Source organism: Hoplias malabaricus, chromosome 7 (assembly GCF_029633855.1).
Source record: "Hoplias malabaricus isolate fHopMal1 chromosome 7, fHopMal1.hap1, whole genome shotgun sequence".
Lineage (NCBI taxonomy): Eukaryota > Metazoa > Chordata > Actinopteri > Characiformes > Erythrinidae > Hoplias > Hoplias malabaricus.
Window position 1 is genome coordinate 8,980,254 of NC_089806.1, and position 23,889 is coordinate 9,004,142.

At 39.6% G+C, this 23,889-nt stretch overlaps 1 protein-coding gene across 4 annotated transcripts in view; it reads right to left on the bottom strand.

Annotated features, from left to right (window-relative positions):
* Nucleotides 1-23,889, bottom strand: part of col12a1b (collagen, type XII, alpha 1b) — a 78,096-nt gene that overhangs the window by 15,661 nt on the left and 38,546 nt on the right. For all 4 annotated transcript variants that reach the window (XM_066678005.1, XM_066678002.1, XM_066678001.1 and 1 more), the window contains 32 exons: nt 21,315-21,444; nt 21,008-21,147; nt 20,754-20,883; nt 20,498-20,637; nt 20,007-20,136; nt 19,548-19,687; nt 18,877-19,006; nt 18,318-18,457; nt 18,090-18,219; nt 17,634-17,773; nt 17,255-17,387; nt 17,026-17,165; nt 16,645-16,774; nt 15,985-16,124; nt 15,695-15,824; nt 14,585-14,727; nt 12,780-12,909; nt 12,306-12,448; nt 11,749-11,878; nt 11,080-11,199; nt 10,723-10,869; nt 10,222-10,338; nt 8,960-9,112; nt 8,797-8,871; nt 7,596-7,735; nt 7,012-7,135; nt 6,296-6,439; nt 4,413-4,577; nt 4,058-4,096; nt 3,545-3,683; nt 2,477-2,619; nt 1,936-2,045 (listed from right to left, as the gene is read on the bottom strand). In XM_066678005.1, the coding sequence (XP_066534102.1) occupies nt 1,936-2,045; nt 2,477-2,619; nt 3,545-3,683; nt 4,058-4,096; nt 4,413-4,577; nt 6,296-6,439; nt 7,012-7,135; nt 7,596-7,735; nt 8,797-8,871; nt 8,960-9,112; nt 10,222-10,338; nt 10,723-10,869; nt 11,080-11,199; nt 11,749-11,878; nt 12,306-12,448; nt 12,780-12,909; nt 14,585-14,727; nt 15,695-15,824; nt 15,985-16,124; nt 16,645-16,774; nt 17,026-17,165; nt 17,255-17,387; nt 17,634-17,773; nt 18,090-18,219; nt 18,318-18,457; nt 18,877-19,006; nt 19,548-19,687; nt 20,007-20,136; nt 20,498-20,637; nt 20,754-20,883; nt 21,008-21,147; nt 21,315-21,444 (4,185 nt within the window). The remainder of the gene's footprint in view (nt 1-1,935; nt 2,046-2,476; nt 2,620-3,544; nt 3,684-4,057; nt 4,097-4,412; nt 4,578-6,295; nt 6,440-7,011; nt 7,136-7,595; nt 7,736-8,796; nt 8,872-8,959; nt 9,113-10,221; nt 10,339-10,722; nt 10,870-11,079; nt 11,200-11,748; nt 11,879-12,305; nt 12,449-12,779; nt 12,910-14,584; nt 14,728-15,694; nt 15,825-15,984; nt 16,125-16,644; nt 16,775-17,025; nt 17,166-17,254; nt 17,388-17,633; nt 17,774-18,089; nt 18,220-18,317; nt 18,458-18,876; nt 19,007-19,547; nt 19,688-20,006; nt 20,137-20,497; nt 20,638-20,753; nt 20,884-21,007; nt 21,148-21,314; nt 21,445-23,889) is intronic.

Sequence of the window (23,889 nt, forward strand, 5' to 3'; positions counted from 1 at the left end):
ACCTAACATTTCAATACTGTGTAAGTAAAGTATACGATGAGGTAAAGGTACGTTAGACTCTTGATTTGGAAAAATCGAAAAACTTAAAACACTAAACATGCCTTGGCTAATCAACTACATTAGGAGGAAACGAAGGAAAATGTTAGTTTTCTAAGCAAGGTGTTGGCCCATCTGGGTTACAAAGTGGCTCCTGGAGTTGGCCCTGGCAGGTGCATACAGTTCACATACCAGAGAATAAGGAAGTTAAACCACAACAAATTAAGCTACACAGCCTTTTAGTAAACACAACACATCATCCTGCCAACAGTTTGCTACTTCGTACAGCCTGAAGCCTGAGCAAGCCAGGATGTAGTACAGACAGCGAGACAGATATGGAGCTGGGGGTGGGGGAGTGTAGACACATACAACAAAAAACTTCCCCCTCGTTTCGCCTGCCATTTTCCTGGATTCCCGATGTAATTGTTTAATGGTTAATGCAGCAACATTTTCCATCCCTAACGCCAGTGAACAACTTTCCCGTGTTATTACAACTCTCCCCAGATTCACATATAGATTCTTGTGAAGGCCTGAGAACTCACTAGTTTTGTACCATCTTACCCTGAAGAAGCTGGTATAAGTAACTGTTGTCTAGTCGTGCTGACCACAAACTACTGTATAAAAGTGTACGCTTCTTTATTTTTGTTAGAAATCAAACATCACAATGGCTTCTTTCATTTTCTAAATCAGCTACAATTGCAGACACAAGATCTAGCCCATAATATCCCCTTATAAAAGACTCTGGATAGACCTTATACACCAGGCACTAAACACTCCATAAAACTTTGTGTCATGTAATTCAGCTCAAGTTATTTTATATTTGTCTACAGTGATACTTTCACTATCTGAAATTAGCCAAATAACTAATTTCACTCTGCATTACTTGCTCTTATGAATATGATTCAAATGAGTTTGACTGATAAACATTTTTGCCCCATTGAGGAATTACACACACTTCTGTGATCCAAACTGTGTGGACAGTTGCTGAAGTTCTTCCAAAATGGGTGCAGGCCAATACAACAAACCTCTGGAATTCAGTGACACATCCTTAGCAAGTGATTATTGCATTGTTGTACTGGTAGTTTCAAATTCATTTATGCACAGGAGTTATGAATTTGTGACTAAAACATCCCTAAGGCTTGCAGCACTTGTCCAAGCTGTTGTGTAAAGCAAGCCCTTTCAGGACCAGAGCCAAAAGGAGCAGTGCCAACTCTCCTGTTCTACTCTAAACCAGCCCTGGCTGATGTATAATAGTCGACAGAGCAGTAATTTTAGAGGTCCTGAAGGTAAACTTAGATAAATACATTGCAATGTCATTTACCAGGTGTTGTTTTGTTTCCTAATTATACTGTTGGGAAAGAACTGCTTAAAAACTCATGAGGTTCTTAGAAACATGTTTTCTGAGGTTAACCAGACTGGGCAAAGTCTGCTTTCGTTGTTCTATTAAGAAGAATAAAGGTGTTCAATCAAAGAAGGCTAAACTATTTCTTGCAAGACGTTGCTCGGCATGAATTCATTCACTTTTAATAATTAAATAAAGATCTGTATATTTTAAAAAATGCTGTTATACCGAGATTCCCAATATCTCCCTGTACCACTTCTTAAGGGTTATCAAAAATCTCTTTCACAACAGCATTTGACTCATGATAATGATTTAAATTACACATTAGAGAAAAGCCATCTGTAGTCATCTGAAGAACAGACATTACTCTGAGTAACCTGCGATCGTAACATCTGGAATGATTGCCATTCTAAAACTCCATGTCCTCAGGTCAGTGAATGCAGAATGCAAACACTTTTGATTGATGTGGTACACCCTAGCCTGTCTAGGCATTACTTTGTGTATCCAATTACAGGTCACCATAGGCTTACAGAGGGAAAACACACGGCAGTGTTTACCTTGTGGAAGCTTCCATGGAAGATTTTTTTCACTTGATGATTGTCAAATGTGGCCTTCTGGATCTCTCCCCGTGTGTCCTTGTTGTAAAATGCTACAGTCTGGCTGGAGGCTGCACGGAGAAAGAAAGAAAGAGAGAAAGAGAGAGAGGGAGAAAGACAGCGTCAGATAAGCCTCCAACTCCTTATTAGACTCAGTGTCACGCGAAGCCCCTCAAACCAGAAACAGCACAAAAACACTTATCAGCCAAACAGCCCTGAAATGCAGCACCACAAACAACATTACACTCAGAAACAGCAGGAGCTTGGACCGAGGAGGATCAGGAGGCCAAGACTTACTGAGAAGTGCTAGAGACTTAAAGCACAGAGTCCATTAGGTAACACTTACAGTGATGGAAGTAGGACTAAATCACAAAAAACTTTTACGTAAACCGATAATCAGTAAAATAAATAAGGTGAATAACACTAGATCTCTTTGGAGTCATGGCCTGTAGAGGCCCGCTCTTCAGAACTACTCGGTCTGAGGTGTTGTGGTCAGACTTACGGTCAATGGTGACGCCGACCTCAGGTTTGTGGTTCTTGTCTGAGACCTGCCAGATATCAAAGGCCTCTTTTGGTGAGTCAGGAAGAAGTCTGAACATCAAGATGATGGTGTAAGCTGCAGGCAGACCATAAGGATGGACGTCTCTGTTGAACACAAAAGCAGAGTTAAATTTTGCAGAATGCAGTGAAAATACATTTTTTTCTGACATCTGATAAGACCTAAGCTGCTAGGAGCCTGTTTTCACATTAAGCTAAAGGCACTCTGTGGAAGGGTTCCCAGTGGGGGTTTGAAATCAAATCTGGCATGTCAGAGAAACTGGATATAACTGATGCTGGAGTGTGTATGGTAAAAAGATCATAGTACCGTGGGTTATAATGCTTTTTGGAACATGTGGCTGAACAGAAGCCTAAAATTTCCACCTTCAGGAAAGCACAGCTCCAGGGCAGGGCATATTCTTTTACAAATGTCATGACTTGTCAGAATAGCCCACGGCAAGGGAGTTTACAGCGAGCTGTACCTTGGCTTAGGTGACAGTGGGATCTAACTCTCTGGGTAAGAAAGGCCAGGCAAGACAAATCATGTCAAGACCACAGAAACAAAACCTTAGTGTTTAGCTCCGTAGTTTTCTAATTGCAAAACAAATTGTATTTACACATCAATCCACATTCAGATGCCATACAAATTGCAGAGGCAGGGTTGTATTTCCATAACTGCTGCAATGGATGCAGATCCTCTGTGTGTTTTATATCCATTTAAATTAGTATTACTATCCTGCAATTAGCCTAATTCCATGGTCAACTAAGGACACGCAAAAGAAAAGATTGCAAAAAATTAGATAAAAGTATTGTATACAAATCAATGTTGCGTGAGGCAAGTTTGGCCAGATTCTGTCAAGCATTTCTGCTCAGTTCTACTGGGTCTTGTTAAAGTTATGGTGTAAGTGAGTGTACAGGAAAAATAAAAACTAAAAATAATAACTATCCACCAGCCATCACTACACAACTGTGCATTTCATTTATTGACATACATACTACTGCTTTAAATGCAGGGCCAGAGAGGAGGACTTACACTGAGGGCTGGTTGAGGAATGCATCTTTGTGCAGCCTGTAGGCTGTGTAGCTGTTGAAAGAACCCGGCTCCATGGACACTCCGTTTGTAGCAGCATACAACTTTTCAGTAAGATTGAAAGCCTCCAGCATTCTGAAACCTGAGAGGACACATAGATGTCTCAGTGTATTCTTTGAACAGTGCTCTAAGTATGATCTTCTAGCGCTCAATGTATTAACTAATTACCTGGGGAACTCTATGGTAGCTCTATCAGACTATGTCCAGATTTAGGGTTTGGTGTAGGTTTTGGGTTGAGATTAAGTTATGAGGCTAATTCAGAAGTGATTTTCTATAGTTTTGTAAATCCAGTAAATTACTGATCTCTTAATAATGTTTTCTGAGACTTTGCCTCAGATATAAATACTCTGAAATTAATTTTGTATACAAGTTATGCAGTTATACACTGCATAACATATGGGCCGCTAAAGTACGCACAGTTTATTGAATGTAAGAAAAGGTTTACACGGTGTTTACCTGGTGATGTGAAGCCATTCACGAAGATCAAAGGACAAGCTGTGAAAAGACAGAGCTCTTAAAACACAGATTATAATTAACACTATGGGTGTAATGATATATATATTTCCAGGTCAATTCTGATGTCATTAAAAGTGTCTCGATTGTAAATAGTTCGAACTATATATTAAACATTTCACTGACTCTTATTGGATTGCACCATTGTAATTCATCCACCATGATAAAAGTGATCTTATAAATCACCTGTGAGCTACAAACAATGCTATGAATTTGAAATGCCACCACATAACACTTTAAATAGCATGCCCTCATTTCCATTTGACAAACTGTAACCAACTGTATGGTCTTCACTTACAGGATGATGCAGTCTCACAGATGAAGGTCACCAGATTCTCTTGGATTGTGGCAAAGGCGTCAAAATCATCCACAACAAATATGTGCCGGTCACTTGGCTTGCTTCCGATGTTCTGGAGCTCGGCAAAATCCACATCAGCCACACCAATCACAAACACACTAAAACCTGAAATGAGAAAATGCATCTAAGTCTATGTTCCATTCCAAAAAAAGTGTATGTAAATAAATGTCTATAAAATCAGAAAGCAATGATTTGCACATATTATAGATCTGTACTTCTGTATTCACAAGAGAACACAGAACCATATCAGGTGTTAAACGTGAAACATTTGACCATGTCATGACAAAATATTAACTCATTTACTTTTGACGGTGCAACACATCTCTAAAGGGTCATGTCAGGGCCATGTCTTGCACTGTGTACCATCCCCTCTCCTTTTAACAACAGTCTGTACACGTCTAGGATGGGAGGAGACCAATTATTGTAGTTTTGGGAGAGGAATGTTGTCCCATTCTTGTCTGCTGTAGGATTCTAGCTGCTCAACTCTTCTGGGTGTATTTTTTTTGTTTCATGACGTGCCAAATGGTTTCTGTTGGTGAAAGGTCTGCACTGCAGTTAGATTTCAGCACCCAGAATCTTCCTCTGCGATACCATGTTGTTATGATAGATGCAGTATGTAGTTTAGCTCTGTCTTGCTGAAACATGCAACGCCTTCCCTGAACGAGACATTGTCTGGATGGGTGTATGTGTTGTTCTAAAACTTTTATATACAGCATTGATAGTGCCTTTCCATTGGCACTAATGCAACCACATACAATCAGAGATGCTGGACGCTCCCTCCACTCGTGTCTGCAGGACAGGGCGTACTTGGTTTCCAAAAAGTATTTCAATTTTTTTGATTCCTCTGACCACAGAACAGTTTTCCATTTTCAGTTCCTTTCTAAATGAGCTTTGGCCCAGAGAAGATGGTGGCATTTGTGGACTGTGTTGACATTTGGCTTCTTCTTTGCATTATACAAATTTAACTTGCATTTGTGGATTGCAAGTGGATGATTTCTTGAAATGTTCTTGAGCCCATGCAGTGATTTCCAGTACAGAATCAAGCTTTTAGTTTTTATTGCATGCTGCTTGAGGGCCTGAAGATCACGATCATCAGACTTGTCCATTGCACACAGGGGTTTCTGCAGATTCTCTGAATTGTTTGATGGTATTGTGTACGGTAGATGGTGAGATATTCAAAGTCTTTGCATCTGTACGCTGAGGAACGTTTTTCTGAAACTTTTTAAACATTTTTAGACACAGTTTCTCACAGATTGGTGAGCCTCCTTCCATCTTTGCTTCTGAGATACTTTGCCTTTCTGAAATGTTCTTTTTATACCCAGTCATGTGACTTAGTCGACCTGGTACAACATTTTCTACCAAGTCCTAAATGAGTTAAGATTTTTCATGAAATGGTAAAATGTCTCACTTTCATCTGATGCGTGTTCAATGTTCGGTTGTGAATAAAATATAGGTCTAAGAGACTTGAATATCATTGCATTATATTTTTATTTACATTTGTTTAGATTTCACACAGCGTCCCAACTTTTTTGGAAATTGTGGTTGTATATATGATATGAAAATTTAAGTAAACATTTGAAAAACTGAAACTTCTTGGAGCGCTGCTAACTGTTCATTCTATTCCTGTTTGTGTTAACTAAGAGGTATGATCTAGTGGGGACTTGGTAGTCTGCAAACTAAGCTATGGTTGAAGAGCTGATGACTTCTGATGAAAGTGACTAGTGTTTTGTTGTTGATCAAATGACATGAACCCAAATTCTCCCTGTGGAAAGATCTGTGTTTTCTTATCAAAAAAAAACAACACAAAAACCTGAGTGCCTTACCAGCATGTTGCAGCTTGGCTGCGTTTTTCTTCACTTCGTCCTGAGAGCGGCCATCTGTAACCGCAACCACAACCTTGGGGACGTTCCTCCTCATTCCGCTATCTGAAGTAACCACCTTTTCGTGTACGTGTTTCAGAGCAATGCCTGGACACCAAACACACAGACACAAATATTTAGTACTTCACTTTTGAGATTATAAATAAGAACTGATTCCAGTCACTGATAAACTTTCAGCTCTAATAAAGTACATTTTTATTAACTAAAGGATACTACAGACCATGGATTTTTTTCCCCCTGAAAGTTTGGGCATCTTTCTGACCCAATGGTGCAACAACACCTTGATATTTTCTAAAAGGTGCTTTAAAAGATCTTAAACTATGTTTTTTTCCGTCAATTGACTGTTTCCACACGGTGCAGCTGTCAATGAGGGTGTCTGTTATCTAACACAACACAACTATTCCAAGCATGTTGAGATGCTTGTACAAGCAGTGGCTGGTTTTTCGCACATGTTTTTCCTCTCTCATCTTGATAGAATAATTGTATTGGGTGAGACCAACTAATGGGTGGAATTGGCATTGACCAAATAGGGACCCATTTCAGAAACAAACAAACAATAAAACACCACTTATATGTAGATACAGAAGTGATTTATATGAAAGTAAGTATATAGTGTATATGCAAGAAAAGTGTCTTGATGTTTGTGTGATATACTACACCTGTCTTTGTGTTTCCTCCTTTGTAGTTGATTACTTGAGTGGCCGCCAGTGCAGAACCTTTGTCATTGTAAGTATTCAGCTTGTACTCTGTCTTGGCATCATCACTGTACTGCACAAATGATACCTGTTTCCACAAACACAGGGAAACCATCATGAATTCCAACTTAATAACCTCTCGCATGTTATAATTTAAATGATTTTGCTACTATTTATTCTGCGTGGAAACGGCAGATTGTAAAATGTCAAACAATGTCATACTTATAAATGTAAAAGTGGAAATACTTTATAATGTTTTGACTTTGAATATAAATTTAAAAATGAATATTAAAAAAAATCCTTAACACAAGAGTCATGTCATGTTTTGATACAGCAAACAAATTAAAAATTATAGAAACTGTTTATTAAGACATTTGAACACCAATAAAACTCTAAATATCTAAGGATTAAATAAATGTGAAAGGTTATCCAACACATTCCAGGTTAAACCTGTGCAAAAATTATTTAGTTGCAGCTTCTCCCTTGAAGGTTCTTTGTAAATGTTTCCAAGTGGAAGAGGTCATGATAAATTCACCAGGGCCTCATACCTGCATTCCTGATGGGCCAATGACATCAAAGGCTCCCATGATGTTGAAAACAAACTGCAGCACTTTGTTGAAGCTTTCTTCACCTATACTCCATGAACCATCGATGAGAAACACCACATCTGCCTTGGCACCTTTGCAGACTGAGGCAGAAAAACAACAGATTTGAGTGCCATGACTTCCCCCTCAGGCTTCTCCTTGAACAACAGCACAGAGAATGGGCTTCTAATGAGAGGCAGGCAGTCAACAAATGTGGGGGTAAAATGACCTTCAGAGTTACACAAACAAAACAATTGACATAATGAATCTATACATTATAATTACTGCTTTAATTGATCACACTTTCCTGCAAAAATAAACAAAAGCAGGGGGAACATTTGGTGTCCAGAAAGACTGGGAAAGAGCTGAAGTTAATGGCTTTTTTTTTTCACTCAAAATGAGAGCTTGGCAAAATTTTAAGATAATGTTTGCCTGATGCACTGCAGCTTAGTTCAGCATCTTTAGCTTCCCTGACAGTCTCTCCAACAAACACATTTTCAGATTGTGCAAAGCTCTGTGATCTTCCAAGGTCATTTTTTTCTCTGGTCTCACTCAGCACCTGAATTCGAATTGACCTTACACAAAAAAAAAGAAAAAGCCATGGCTTTCAGCATGTGGACACCACGGCTAAACTCTGGACGGACTCTGATTCAATGAAGAAAGTGATCTTTAAAGGAGTCCAACGTAGAATTGGCATTCATCCAGGTTTAGTAGAGTTCCACTTTTATTCAATTGTGTCTGCTGTCCAGCATATAATAAAATTAAAATTGATTCGACCAAAATTTGTCCAAGATCCTTTAATGTTGTTTTTGCAGGATTGTAGATAAATCTATTCCCTCTAGATGTGTTAAATATCAAAGTAACTTACTGTAGTGCATTTCTTGCCAATGGTTTAAAGGCAAAAAAGTAGTAGTCACATATCTCAGAATATCCCAGGGACTAACACAGTGAGTGATTCAAAGATGTAGATAGTATGGCCCTAATCAGATGTGTCCACAGACTGTAGTGCAGAGTGCAGTAACGGTAAGAGCTATGATCATATACTCTTGAGTTTGTTTCAGTTCCTTATGTTATATTACAGACTGAACAGTGTGGGGCTCCACAACAAAGAATCTAATAGAGTATATAGCATATATTTCCATCTGGAATTTGGGAAAGCTTTTACCTGCCCAGCCAGGAGGAATGGTGGGTGGTGGTGGTGGAGTTGGTGGCAGTGTCGGTGCTGGTGTTGGCTTGACCACTGTAAGAGACACAGCAATTTAGTAAGCATCCACCAGCATGTCAACAATCACTTAGATTAGCTAATGTTGGTACAAAGCAAGGCTTACGTGTGCGCTCTTTAGTGCTGACTCCAGGACCCTCCAAGTTCGGGGTTTGTACAAAGACGGTGGCACTGTACAGCGAGTCTGGACTCAGGCCTTCAAAGCAATAATGACTCTGAGCTGCTGTAATGGTGATTTCCTGCTGCCCTTTGGCTGCCGCTGCAACAAGCAAATTGATAAAAGAACTAAGCATGGTTCAGACAAATGGAAGAGCTGGGGTAAATTACAAAATTCAATATCAAATTATTGATTTAACTTTTACCAAGCCATGGATACTTTTTTATTAAATTAATTTTAACAAATTGAGATTACAGGAAGAGGAGTGTGCATAAAACAAGCTAAAAAAAATGCTAGCGCTAAAGTTAGCTGCTTCAAATATTTTGAGGTTTTCTGATCACTGGATTAACATCAATTTGTCAAATTAATAATAAGGACCCATATAATTGCCTAGATTTATTATTGTATTATATTAATGTCTTCCCAGTGTTAAATTAATAATCATAACCACAATTTCCCATGTACCAGTGAAATAATAGTTTACATATTCCCATTTAGGAATACTACCCTATATTTCCTGTTGACACTAATCAATAGTTAAATGCTGCCTTAAACTACTCTGGTGCACATCTGATGCCACATGTTTTCCTAAGAAAGTTATCCTAACCCTTCCCTTTTGAATAACGTTTCAACCTCATTACCAACCAACAGCTGATTAAGACCCTGTCCATTCTTTATTAATCCAAGACCTTTGTGGTGAACTAATTTCCTCTTTCTCGCAGCCCTCTTGGCATGTTTTGTTGTGTCCCAGTGGAACCGCTATCACGTTGTTTACTTCTCGGAAACTTGGCGAAAGGGACCCTGTCTGTCAGGATAATAACTACCATGAACACTTATAGATACTCCAACATCCTGTCTTTTACGGCCATCCTTAATCTACGTGCGGATATAAACCAGATGAATTTAAGAAAAAAAGACACAATTAAAACGTTCTTATTTACTGTAGTCAGTCAAAAGATAGTGATCGAAGTGCATTCAATGTTAAGTGATCAGCTACAGAGAAGTGGAGAAAAAATGCTTAAGATAAACAGTGGGTCTAGACTTGGTCAGTGACGTGTTGTCATACCAGAAAAACACACGCCAAGGGACTGCTCGGGTTTCTATAGCAATGATTAAAACAACTTCATCCATTTATACAAACAAAGGGAAATGAGAGAATTTAAATGATTCTGAATGCCTCAACCCATGTAGGATTAGGCTGTGTGACTCACGATCTAGAGGGTTCAGTTTGATCCTGTAGGAGGTCGCGGCCCGGTGAGGCGTCCACTTGATGCAGAATTTATCGTGATCGATGTTGTATGTTTCCACATTGGTCACGTTGAGGTATACTGCGCAGGAGGAAGAAAATTATATAGTCAAGGTTTGAACATCATACTCCACACCAAAGTACTAGTTGACTAGTACAATTCAAGTGTATTCAGGATGAGACATGAATGAATTTTAGTGTAAATGCCGCATAAATGTGCTTTAAGAATGTCGGCCTAATACTGGAACCAGGATCTGAATTCACTGAAAGTATTTAGAGCAGGCCACATGAACAAAAGCCGTTTTCCAGTTGTAAAAACAGATCTGGATACATGTATACATGCAATATATAATAATTATACAGTAATACACTTTAAACTATCTAGCTATAGATAATAGAATAGATGTCTACTTTAAGGGTTTGAGTAACATAATACAATATATGAAAATAAGGATCAAAAGCATACATGTTGTTCCTTGCCCTGTGAGAGCTCCACTCAGTCCAGCATCGTACTGAGCATACACTTTCACATCATATGTTGTACCAGGGAGCAGGTTGTGTAGAGTGTAGGAGGTAACATCGCCAACAAAGACTTCCAAGGACTCATCCTTATCTAAGCAACAAATGTTACAACGTTTGTAAATAACACAATAGGGTGTATAATTAGGTATGAACAGAGTTGATGATTACAAATAACAGATATATATATCTCCTCCATTTATAATTTTACTTTTAAAAAGAAGAACCTATTTTTTTAATATATAAATATAACGTATTAAAACTAATTCATGAATGAACTGAGCTGAAAGCTGAAATCACACACCTGTAGGCTGGTAGACAAGTTTGTATCCCATCACTGGAGCTGGAGCAGGGTCCCAGGCCACACGAAAGCGGGTGTACCACTCATCAGAGATACGCAGGTTCTGGGGCTCCAGCAAACCGACTGTTAGCAAAACATAGCGGCATGTCAAAACACAACCGGTTCCCCCCAGTGAAAGTAACCTAAAGCATTACTGCCTTCCAAAGGGCTAAGGCAATGATTACTGGTATGTCAAGGCCTGTGCCGCTACTGAATACCCCCCCTCCTGATTTTCCTGTCCTGTGTTTATGCTGCCATTATGACTAATATGCACATTTATTTGGGTTTATTTTTGCTGCGGTTTTGCTGAGGTGGTTGGGTAGTGGGTAGCTCAACAGACAGCATTTCTGGAGCTTAGCCCATGCTAGCTGCCAGGAGCAATGCCAAAATATATACAGCGGAAAACTAACTCAGACTGTCAGCTACCAGTCAAAGAATAAGCTGTGCCCTACCAATAACTGACTTTAAAATCTGTCAGGAATACATATAAAACACACACACATGGAAAATATTTGGTTATACAGATTACAATGCTTAGACACTCATAGATCCCTATTTAAACAGGAACAGATCAAATGTAGGTGTGAAGAACATATATATATATATGTAACTAATGTTTTGTTCTCCACTTACGTGTTTTTCCATTTCCAATCAGGAAACCTCCCGCTCCGTCTGCGTATATTGCCTGCACTGTGATGTTGTAGGGGGTGTCGGGAAGCAGATTTTGGAGGATGGCGTTGTTTCTGTTTCCAGGAACAACAGTCTGTAAATAAAATCAGCAGATATATAGATTCATGTTTTCACATAATGAGGGGTAAAAAAGAACAATTATGTGAAACAGATCCATGTAGTAAGTAATATCCAAGCTCAAAGCTCAAAGCTCTAGGCTTACGTTACGGAAAGAGGAAAACTGGTAGAGAATGACGTGGATTCCGAGAGCACTCCTGGTTCAAACTTAGTAATGATTTCCCTCAACAATCAATAAGAAAAGGAATCAGTTTAACTCTGCTTTAAATGTAGCCCTTGAAGAGCTGCTACCAGAGCAAGCGTGAGATGATTCCAGCTGGTCAGATCACCCAGTAATAAATGGCCTCTACTCACACTCCCACTGTAGTGACGCGTAATTGACGTTAGTGTCGTGAAATAAAACCAAATACAAAAACACTGATATATTATAAGCAAATACTCACAAACTCAGTAATGGGGTCTCCAGATGTTGGGGCATATGAAATCCTGTACTGCTGCACCGGACCTTCGGCATGATCCCAACCAATACTTAGAGTGCTGGTAGTGGCATCAAACACACGCATGTTTCTGGGCCCAGCCCGAGGCACTGAAACAGCCATGTTACTCAATGTTAACAGTGTATTCATATTCAGTTAGGAGGTCTAAGAGTTAGCCAGCGTTTACAAAGAATAAAAGTGTAAATAAATCTTATCTATAACAGAAACAACTTAAAAGATTCTGCAGAACGCATGTTGGTTACTGACCAAACCACATCCAATATATTAATCATTACTCGCATCCCTGACACTTACATATACAAGCCTTAAGGGCTTGTGACAAATCTGTAATTCCGTCATGCATTCCTGTGTGTCCTCATAAGTGTTAGTCGGCGTGTTTACGTTCATTGTAACTAGTGTGAGGGTAAAGATTTAGCTCACATGTTTTTCCATTTCCTTTGACTTGCTGTCCCTCTCCATCTGCGTACACTGCCAGGACATTCACAGAGTATGGAGTGTCAGGGATGAGCTGGTCCAGGAATGCACTGTTGATGTTGCCTGGAACCAAAACCTGCGCAGAGTATTATCATCCAGACAACATGCAGATGAGCATGGTTCAAAATCATGTCCTACTTTAGTCAATCAGCTCTTCACCTTTCACTAATCTGGCAGCACAAATATACATAATGACATCACTGTTAAACCCCTGTTTAGATTAGTGCAGCGAGATAACATTTCCAAATAGGCACGTAATGCAAACAAAAAGCTCTCGTGGGTTAAATGCTAAATAAATACTTTCTCCTCTGTGTAAATGCCTGGAGCTTGCTGCCATTTGAGAGAGCGGACAGAGGGTCCACCTCTTGTCTAAACACATCCCAAGCCAGTGTTAAATGGCTGTGGGCAATCCCATTTTTTACCTGTCAAAATACTGGAGGATTATCGCATCTGATCTGTATACCGTTGGAGTATTACATCATTGGGAATGCAGGTGCGTATTAGACCAGTGAGAGTCCTGAACTCTGCACTAGATTTGAAATGCACTTATAGTAAATAGAGCATGAGGAAAGTGGGTCTGATGATCTCTCTCAGGTGGAAACCGAGAAAACCCCAATGCAGCTCTTCTGCGAGCCACAAAGACATCAGAAAGCAGTAAGTGGTTAAGTAGTAACAATCAAGGTGGACAAGCAAAGAGATCTGGCCAGGTTTTTCTTTACTTCAATGACTTCCTCACACATTTGAAATGATGAAGTCATTTTATTCACATCAAGAATAATATCTTGACTTAAAATTACCAGCAGCCTGCCTTCAATTCATCAGTGCTCTAAAATCCAGCCTCATTATCCCCCAATAAACCTCATACAACGTTCATCAACATCTCATACAGATGTGCCCTGGGTTATGTTCCTGTGAATCAAAGCCTCATTTAGGAGGAACATTTACCCTGTCGTTGTAAATTTACCCTCCCTAATCCAAGATCCAATACGGGAATCTGTGTACGTTATGTTAAAGGCCATAACCACAAAACGCAGGATTTCCGCATTATTAACAATCAGCCTCGCAATTACGGAACATCTGTGAGACCAATAAAATGCTAGTCTATGACTGTTTAACTTTTCAGAGCCATGAGAGAATAAGCAGAACAGAGCATGGATTATTACAAAGGCATTTGTTCTGAGTGAGTGGGATGGATTGAGCGGATTTCTGTTTTAAGTGGATGTGCACACCTCCTTCCTCCACATCTTCATCTCAGGGACTATTGCTGTTTCTCCAGCCACTCATATCCACCTCAGGCCATTTTACACAAGTGAATATGTCTACTACACTAGCATTAGAATGTAAAAATGTCCAAATATGGTGTGTACAGTAACAAAGTATTAGAATACAATATGTTTAATTTATTTTGTGATTTTCTTTACTGAGCAGGAGTTCATGGGTTGCCAATGACTCAACGAATGAATCAAATATCATTAAAACATATCTGACTTTGTATTATCAACACAACTCGGGATCTTGCCCTAAAAATAATCTACTTATTTTTATTAGCAAACATTAATTAGCATGCTAATGTTGGTTAGGCCCAAGTTTTGACTGTAATTAGCTAGCTCATTTATACCAGTCAACTGGGAAATTGGGTAGTGTTAGTATTACACTAGCTCATGTTTTTTATCTTTTGTGGATCCATTCATGATTGCATCACAAAAACCATTAATAAGGAGTGAGACAAGGACAGACAGAGTGAGACTTACAAACTCAGATGGCCGGACTCCAGTAAGTGGTGAATAGATGACCTTGTACTGCTGCACCTGGCCTGTGGCTGGTTCCCAGCGTACATTCAGGCTGTTGGGGCTGGGGTTGTAAACCTGGATGTTCCTCGGTGGGGTACGAGGAACTGTAAAACAACAGGAAAGAAAGAGTGCAGGATGTAGTAGTCCTTTAAGGCAAAGACACTGATCCCAAGCTAAGAATTTAAACAAAAAGCTTGGGCGTGTATTGGTCTAGTTTTAAACAGAGGGTGGCTCTATAAAGTTAAGAAATGAATGCAGAGCTCAGCAGTCAACAGAAGCACAGCGGTTTCAAAGGCATGCATTGTGGGAGACACGGAGTTGGGGGTACAGGCATCATGCTAAAACTAAACTCAAAACTGTAGCAGATGTGGCCTTTTGTTTAACAGATCAGCAGAGAAACTCCAAACCGCCTAAAACTTGCTGTTAGAACAATCCCTCTCTGTCTCTCGCATTTTGTTACATTCCACAGCAATGTATGAGTACAAAATGAAACCAACCGTTTGTGCGTTGGGACTGTGAACAGAAGTGGGTGTTGTTTCACTGCCAATGTATATATTGTGTACTGTAAATTGAGCTTACAAATTTACACTATGACTGCTTGAATACATGATGAGAACTTGGCGAAAGTTGCTATGATTTATCGTCAGGAGATTATACGTCGCCATAAATTACTATGCAGTAATTGAAAAAACAGACTCGGGAAGTGAAATCTATATTAACGTATAGTTTCTTGTTGGTTTTAGAATCGTTCGGCAGGGAGGGGAAGAGAACTGGGGAGTCTTTTCATGCCATATGCTGTGCAGCATTCACACTCCAGTGAAAATCATCCATCTGCTGAGTAAGCATGGCATGCAATCAGAGCCAAAACAGACTAATGAGCAAGTTTGATCAGACTCAACCTCAAACCCTGAAAACCACACTGAGATAAGCCACTAATCTCTCAACATGCTGGTCTTTTTTTTTTTTATTTGGATGGTACACAGATTCCCAAACCGAATCCATTTTTAAAAAATCATCCAAGATTGATTGAAAACAGAACTGAGGGACTAGCGTTCCTTCAAGTGCACTCACGCGTCTTTCCTTTCTCTGAAAGCCGAAGGCCCTCTCCCTCAGGATAGACTGGAGCCACCGTTACAGTGTAGACCGTATCAGACAGAAGGTTTCTCAGAACAGTGTTTGTGGTTCCTCCAGACACTTGCTCCTGTTGTTGGTGAAAAACCCACCATGAACAAGTTATGTAAAGATAACTGTAATCCATCTCATAACAGCTACGCAAACAGAAAAAAACACTGTTCAAGAAACCACTAAATAAACAGCGGGTTGAACAATAAAAAAAGCAGAGAGATGTCCCCATATCTCACCATGTCTTCAGCACCTCCAGAAGCAGGGACGTAAAACAGTCTGTACTGGCGTACATTCCCTTCAGCAGGCTCCCAGCGCACACGCAGTGAACTGGTGGTAGGATCGCTCACCTGGAGGCTCCTGACCCCACCCAAAGGCTCTGTCAACAACAAGACAATGAAGCATCAACACTATGGTGGTAAATAAATAACGAGCATTACCAACAAAGGTTTGGGAATATGTTATTTTTTTTGTAAAAGTTGAGTTCAAACAAGTAATCGAAGTGTCTTATGTCATGTGGAGCTCTAAAATACTGCACAAAACCTAAACAAAATTTGCGATACACTGATGCCCTGTCCAGTGTCTTTTTTCTGGCTTGTGCTCAACAATTTTGTCTGGGCTCTGGTCACTACAAAGTATAAAATAGTTACATGAGAAGACTGAATTAATGGATTACTTAATTATCAAATCTTTTTTGGCATGAAGAGCAGGTTTTTTAAAGGTTTCTCAAAACTGTATATTGTTTAATGTCATATCGTTAATCTCACTGATATCTGATGAGGAAAATATGCTAACGTACTGTCATTGTAAAACACTCTCCAGACATCTGACAGGCACCTGGTATTTGTAATAGTATATTTGAAATGCACTACAAACACATTGGCTTGATTTTTACACACTTGTTTTTCCATTTGCTGACTGTCTCTTCCCCTCCATATCAGGATATACTGGCACCACAGAGACCTTGTACTCTGTGTTTGGCTGCAGGTTCCTCAAAACTGTGTTTGTTGATACTCCAGACACTTGGGTCTGTAGGAAAAAAAAAGGCAAAAATAAAAATATATTGTAAAAGCCAAACTTGCAATAAAATAGTTTAGTTATGGAGCAATGCCAATTCTAATATTATATGTTAGCAGGTACAGATTTCCAAATCCCCAGTGTCTGTAGTCTACATCAGAGACTAATACACTGATTGAACTCATCCACTACATGATCCACTAATCTCCTTAAAAAGCTTTTACTGGTCAGAGCCAGAGGTAAGCCGTGGCTGGTTTCCATACCGCGCTCTCAGTGCCTCCTGCAGCAGGTACGTAGAAAATGTTATACTGACGAACATCTCCGTCGGCCGGGTCCCAACGCACCCTCAAGGAGTTTACGGTTGGATCTGTCACCTGAAGGTTCTTGACTGTACCCAGAGGTTCTGTATGAAACACAGGCATTTGTGAGCCATCTGCATTCAGACAAGACTTTCCGTATAAATCTGTGAGGCAAGATGCCTTTTGGACTCACTAGTCTTTCCATTTTCCGATTGACGTTTGCCCTCCACATCTTTTTCATATATGGGCAGCAATGTGACTTTGTACACAGTGTTGGGATTTAGATTACGTAAGACAGTTGTGGTAGTGCTGCCAGAAACTTGTTCCTGTTTACATGTTAAGACACAAAAAAAAAAGGAACACGGTTGGGAGAGACAAAACGTCTTGACATAAACCAGTTATGTAACATTATAACTTTAAAGCTTTAAAATCTGATGCTGGAACATGCACTGCTCTTATCAACTAAGAGAAAAATCACATGAAGATGCTTATTGTTTCTTTAAAAAATAGCCAACAATCAAAAATGAAGAATTAGATAAAAACTATCAGAAGAAAACTAATCAGGTTCATACCATTTTCTCATCTGTTCCTGGTTGCGGTACATAAAAGACCTTGTAGTGACGAGGATTTCCAGCCGCATGATCCCAGCGTACGTTCAGGGTGCTGGTGGTTGGGTCCGTTACCTTCAGATTCTGAACTCCACCCAACGGTTCTAGATAACAGAACAAAGTTCTGTTACAATAGAATCCTGAAACTTGACTACTGCTAGGGTGCCACAATCAGAATCCAATTCAAAACCAATATTTGGAAAGTTTAAAATGCCTGCAATGCATATTTCACTCTGTAGAACGGCTGTGAAGTCACTAGATGTACAGATATCCAATAAAATTTAAGGATTTATTTTGTTAAGATAAAAAAAAAAAACCTGCATGTGTATTTATTTAGTTCCATAGCTGAAGGCCAATGTGAAAAGTATGCAGCTGAAAAAGTCAGTGACTCTCGGTTATTCAGTCCCAAACTTGACCTACTTGTCCTTCCATTTTCTGACAGAGCCTTGCCCTCCATCTCATGGTAAACAGGCACCACAGTGACAGTGTACGGAGTATCAGGCTCCAGGTTCTTCAGAACAGTGTATGTGGTGGACCCAGAGACTTGTTCCTGTTCACACACAATAGAATCACAGATTAAAAAAAACCCAGCTGATTTTTCTAAAATGTACTTTAGACCAGGAAACAAGGAGTGACATGATTCCTTACCACATCTTGTTCTCCACCAGCTGCTGGGACATAGATGACAATGTATTCTCTCACAGTGCCCTCAGCTGGGTCCCAGCGAACATTCAGAGTGCTTATGGTTGGGTCTGTAACTTGCAGGTTCCTCACGCTACCCAAAGGTTCTGCAAACAACAAATGAGCAACAATCTTTTAGCTGCTGCCCAAATTGCAGATTGGGAAATAATGTGTTATATATATTTAAACGTGTGTTTATTTATATGTTTTACGTAATTTGGGAAGTTTATCATTTCAAAATGAAATTAAATAGTAGCGGTTAAGAAAAGATGAACATGCAGCTTTTGGGTCATTAAAATGTCAATGAGTTTATATAATACAAACATGAATGCTGGTTTTTGGCAGCTACATGTATTTCATAAATGTTTTTGTGAACAAATGGTTTGTTATAGCTTTTATGAATCAGTTAATGGTGAACACAGTTTTTCAGTTGAAAGCAGTGTGCATCCATTTCATTGTTAAAAAGCAGCTATGGCAGTAAGACTGATTATCGATACTGACGTTGGATTCTCTCATAAGTACTCACTTGTCCTCCCCTTCTCAGAGAGCCGTGGCCCATCTCCTTCAGCGTAAACTGGCAACACCGTAACCGTATACTGAGTGTCTGGCTTCAAGTTCTTCATTAACAGCGCTGTTGTGCTCTCAGATACTTGTTCCTGTGAAGAGGAACATGAGACACCACAACACATGATTTCTACTGATCTGATCTGATTTTCCAAACCTGGAAATCCTCATTCTGGACATTTCCAAGACTCACCGTGTGCTACAACATTTAAGTATTATCCCAATCCATTTCTCTCATCCTTAGGATTAGCTATAACTCCCACCTAATGGCATAAGCCTGCCAATTCTAAATAGGTACAAAACACTCATATGAGGATCTTTTTTTTTTTCCCAAAGGCAAATGAAAACAATTTAATACTGAATAAATATTGGGGATTGTATGCTGTTCACCCTCAGTTTGCTCCAGTTCGTCCTGAACAGTGGCATGTCAAAGTTGCTTTGCTAGCAATCTGTAAGATCTCACAGAGCTTCTCATGTATCTGAGACAAGACCTAATTCAATAAATAACCGTTCCTTTTGATTTTTTTTCGTCTTTCATAAGGGCCCTACCCTAAACACTTGAATTATGTTTGTAACTGTCACCACCACCTGTGTGTATCAAGAGCGGAGAGCTACAGAGGTTAGAAACTTTACCGTGAGCTCAGGTCCCCCATCCGTGGGAACGTAGATGACTTTGTAGCCCTGAACATTCCCATCCGCGGCATCCCAGGCCGCTGTGAGAGTGGTGAAGGTGGCATCAGTGATGTGTAGGTTCCTCACACCACCAAGAGGCACTGAAAAGATAAAGAGATTTGTCAAGAAACAGTGATCGCAAAAGCTGTTGTCAAAAGCCTAGCCGTCAAAAACATAAATACTGCAATTCTGTGTTGAAACGATGACAGAAAACATTGATACGTGGCCAAATAAACTACTTTAATAAGTCTAACATAAGCGTACACTCAAGTTTATAAGGTTATACTCTTAAGTTTTGTGTTTACCACAAGATTTCTGATCAAACACAAAGAAATAATATTTATTTGATACAAATTGCAGAGATGTGGAACAACTGACATAAAATGATGAGTTAAAATGGTGGCTGGATTTGAAACTCACAGGTTTTTCCATTCTCTGTTTGGCGTCTACCCTCAGTAGCTGGGTAAACTGGCACCAAGGACACGGTGTAAAGAGTGTCCGGCTGAAGGTTCCTCAACACAATACTGTTTGTGCCACCTGGAACTTGTTCCTATTTTAGTATAAGAAAAAGATGTTTAATTAGGGTAACCATTATTCTTGTTTGCTCCCAAGAATAATCTCCCATACAGACAGAACCACTGAGGCTTCTACTGAACAACAACGACTAAATAAGCTGTATTTCTGAGTGAATCAGCCAACTACACACAGTTTCACAAATGGCTTTTTGTACGTCCCATATCAAGACTGAAAAAAGGATCTGCAGTGCTTCCTCCCCAAGAACAATCCCTAGTTATGGACCACACAGAAATTGACCTTTTGATCATTTGGAAAGAGTTAAAAATGAGAAGTTGAAATTTATAAATATCGTAAATATCAATACAGAAAGAAAAGTGAGCTTGAATGAGCCCCACCATGTCTTCAGTGCCTCCAGCTGTAGGGACGTAGAAAACTTTATACTGGCGCACTGCTCCATCAGCAGGTTCCCAGTTGACGTTCAGTGAGGTCATGGTGGGGTCAGTAACCCTTAGATTCTTCACTCCACCCAGGGGCCCTATAGCACACAGAACAATTTTCCTTATTATAAAAAATCCTCAGCTTTATCCTTTGGAGTACATAAATAAATCAGACTTTTTGGCAGAGGTATTACTCTAAGAAAATAAGACTAACTTGTTTTTCCATTTTCTGACATTCTCCTTCCATCCCCCTCAGCATACACAGGGTAGACAGTGACAGTGTAGAGTGTGTCTGACTCCAGGCCTCTCAGGACTGTGTTCGTGGTAGTGCCTGACACCTGCTCCTGTTGAGTCAGAGCATAATTTAAGTCAGTCTAGCATCTGATAACTTATTTATTAATCATTGCCATTCATACAGCTATCGCAGATATCACAGCTATGACACACACACAGTCCTGCCAGTCCTACCGTGCTCTCAGCACCACCGTCTGCAGGAACATAAACGACTTTGTACTCCTTCACTTTTCCCTCTGCTGGCTCCCACCGCACATTCAGAGTAGTCATGGTGGGATTAAGAACCTGGAGGTTTCTCACTCCTCCTAATGGCTCTGTGAGGACACAATTACCAGCGTTTAGATAATGTAGTCTGACTCTTTCATCGCTTTACAGCTGAAATTATATCCCCCTCTGACATCATTTTGAACGAAGGGATGGCCAAAAGTCAAGGAACGTCCAACAAATACCACCCTGGGAAGTTTCTTTCAGAGTCACTTACTTGTTTTTCCTTGGCCAGAAATGTCCTTGCTTTCTCCGCTGCGATAGACAGCAGCAACAGTAATGGAATAAGGAGTGTCAGGAGTGAGCTTCTGAAGAACAACGCTGTTCTTCTTTCCTCCAACCTGGGTCTGTTTGAAACAGATGTCAGTATTCGGTCACTTTTGTTTGGTTTGAACTAACAAGTGCAATTACCTCTCAGAGGTTTAACGGCCACTCACGTTATTGGTGTAACTGTTAGCTGACATGTAACACTACTTCAACTACGCTGTCAATCTCCTTTCTGAGTAACTCCTCTGAAATGATTCCAAATCCTCAACCTCGGCATCGCAGTGTTAGCTAAACATGCCCAGTGCAATCTCTCAGATCCTATATTAGTCCTGACTTTTATGGATACTGTGTACAAAGCATGGTTTCCCTGAAAAGCAGAGGAATTCTTTTAAACTTGCAGCTGAGCAGCAATATTCTTAGCCAACCCATTAGAGTTCCCTCCTCAGTCATAAAGAACCAAAGAGAGGATTTCCCAAGGGTCAGAGCGATGTCCTTTGCTTTTACGGTGTAAATAACTCGGCCTGCCAAAAGAACTTTAAAGGCAGCTAAAGTCTGTTTCACACAGCCTGTACCTGTATTAAAAACTCCAGTAACTCAACTAAACTCTTTATTAAGATGGCCAACTATAGATTTTATAAGTTATTATAAGACTTCTAGGAAGAATTTGGATTAAAAAAGCTGCTTTCAAAATAAGGATTTTTAGTACAATGAGTTTTCTTTCAAATTTGGGTCTGTCATAAGTACAAGCATTTTGGGTATTCACTTTAGGTTTGGAAATTAAACATGGCACTTTTCATGCCCAGAGGGTGACCTCCCTGTAATTGCACACATCCAGTGATTCACTGGTATCACAATGTTCCCATGATTTTCCATTGAACTGCTTTTCCAAGCTTTAGCTACAATCCGTTTGACTTTTTATTTGTGCTGAAGTGTTCGTGTTCCTGATTTCACTGGATCTGATGTAGCATGTGAATGATGGGCTGAAGTTGCCAGGCCAAAACGTTCCAATATTTTTCACTCATGAACTCTGTAGATGCTTTGGCAGTCCAATTAGAACCACTTTAGTAGTGGATTTTAAAACACAGTGCAGTGAGACTGCAATAAACAAATAAAGCTGGGTATACTAAGACTGCCACAAATGGCTAGGATTAGCATGAGCCATAATGCTCCCTTCAGAATGTAGATTTCTGTTAGTTTCTTTTATTGTTTACAGTCTTTGTGATGTTAACCGTTTATATAAATCCCGTTTGTCTATAAAAGCAATATGAATGCATAATTCTGACTTGTGTCTGAAACGAATAGACAAACCAACACATTATCATGTGCCGTTGTCTGTTTTTATTTTTTTCATTTTAACAATGCTCTATCTGTAAAGGTCACAAAGTCTGTTTTTAGCGTGTTGTGCACAAATCCGAAGCGCTGTAGGATTTATAAGAGGTAATTACGGCCAGTATTTCCCTAAGCAGGTCAAACATATTTAAAAGTGAATCCTCGATGGTTATCAATGACTACATTTTGTTCCTTTCAAGATTAAAATCAACAAAATACATCAGGATGATACTAATGAGCTATGAAACCTTTCTAACTCCCAATGTCAAAGTTTGTTATTTTGAAAGGTCATTAGCCTCGGACTTTGATTGAATGTGTGTTGGATTCTGTCGAAGCCTCTCAAGTAAAGTCAAATAACTTCAGACAAATACATCTTTTGCAGTTATATCAATGCAGAAAATTCCCAGAGGCTCCTTCCAAAGCAATATCCATAAGTCATCTCAATTAAGTTATCACTGAAGAATGTCTGGCAGATATTGACTGACTTAACAAACAGGCCGTGAGACAGTGTCATAATCTAAATATTAAGCTAATGACGTGAGAGAAGACAAATGGTTTGTCATTTACTTCATTTCCCTGTGAAGTGTACATAATTGCCAATTATTGTGTAATGAGTCTGTAACGTAATTCTCCAGCTGTTACTAAAGCCCTGTCAGGGGAAATGTTTATGTTTGTCTGTGTGCAGATTATACGTATTTATTTAACCCAATACTGTCAGAATTTTCTAGTCTAGTGCTTGAAGACACACAAGCCACTCCAGACCAAAAAGCTCTGAGCATTTATCTACTCCTCATCTAGCTGCATGTTAACTCTGAGAAATATCCTGAAACAAGCAAATGGCTGATTTACTTCCAGTTTCTTGGAGATTTACGAACTGCAGTGAGCAGACCAATTAAGTGCCAAAAGCGTTTTTGTTCAAGTTTTGTACGGTTAACAGCCCTGAGACAGCTGGCCTAATCATACCAAGTGTAACAATTACCTCAAATTCCTCAATGAACTTGTGTGTGTGTGTGTTTTCCAGAGGTTATTGAAAGGTATAGAAAAGACCTTATGGGGCTGAAGAATCAAGCCATAACAATTAGCTGTTCTTGTCTCACTTCCAGCTTTCCAGAGGTTTTCCTACTCTAATTAATAACATAAGGACCCAAACGTTCGTAAAAACCATATTTCATGTTTCTAATGTGGAAAGTTCCGCT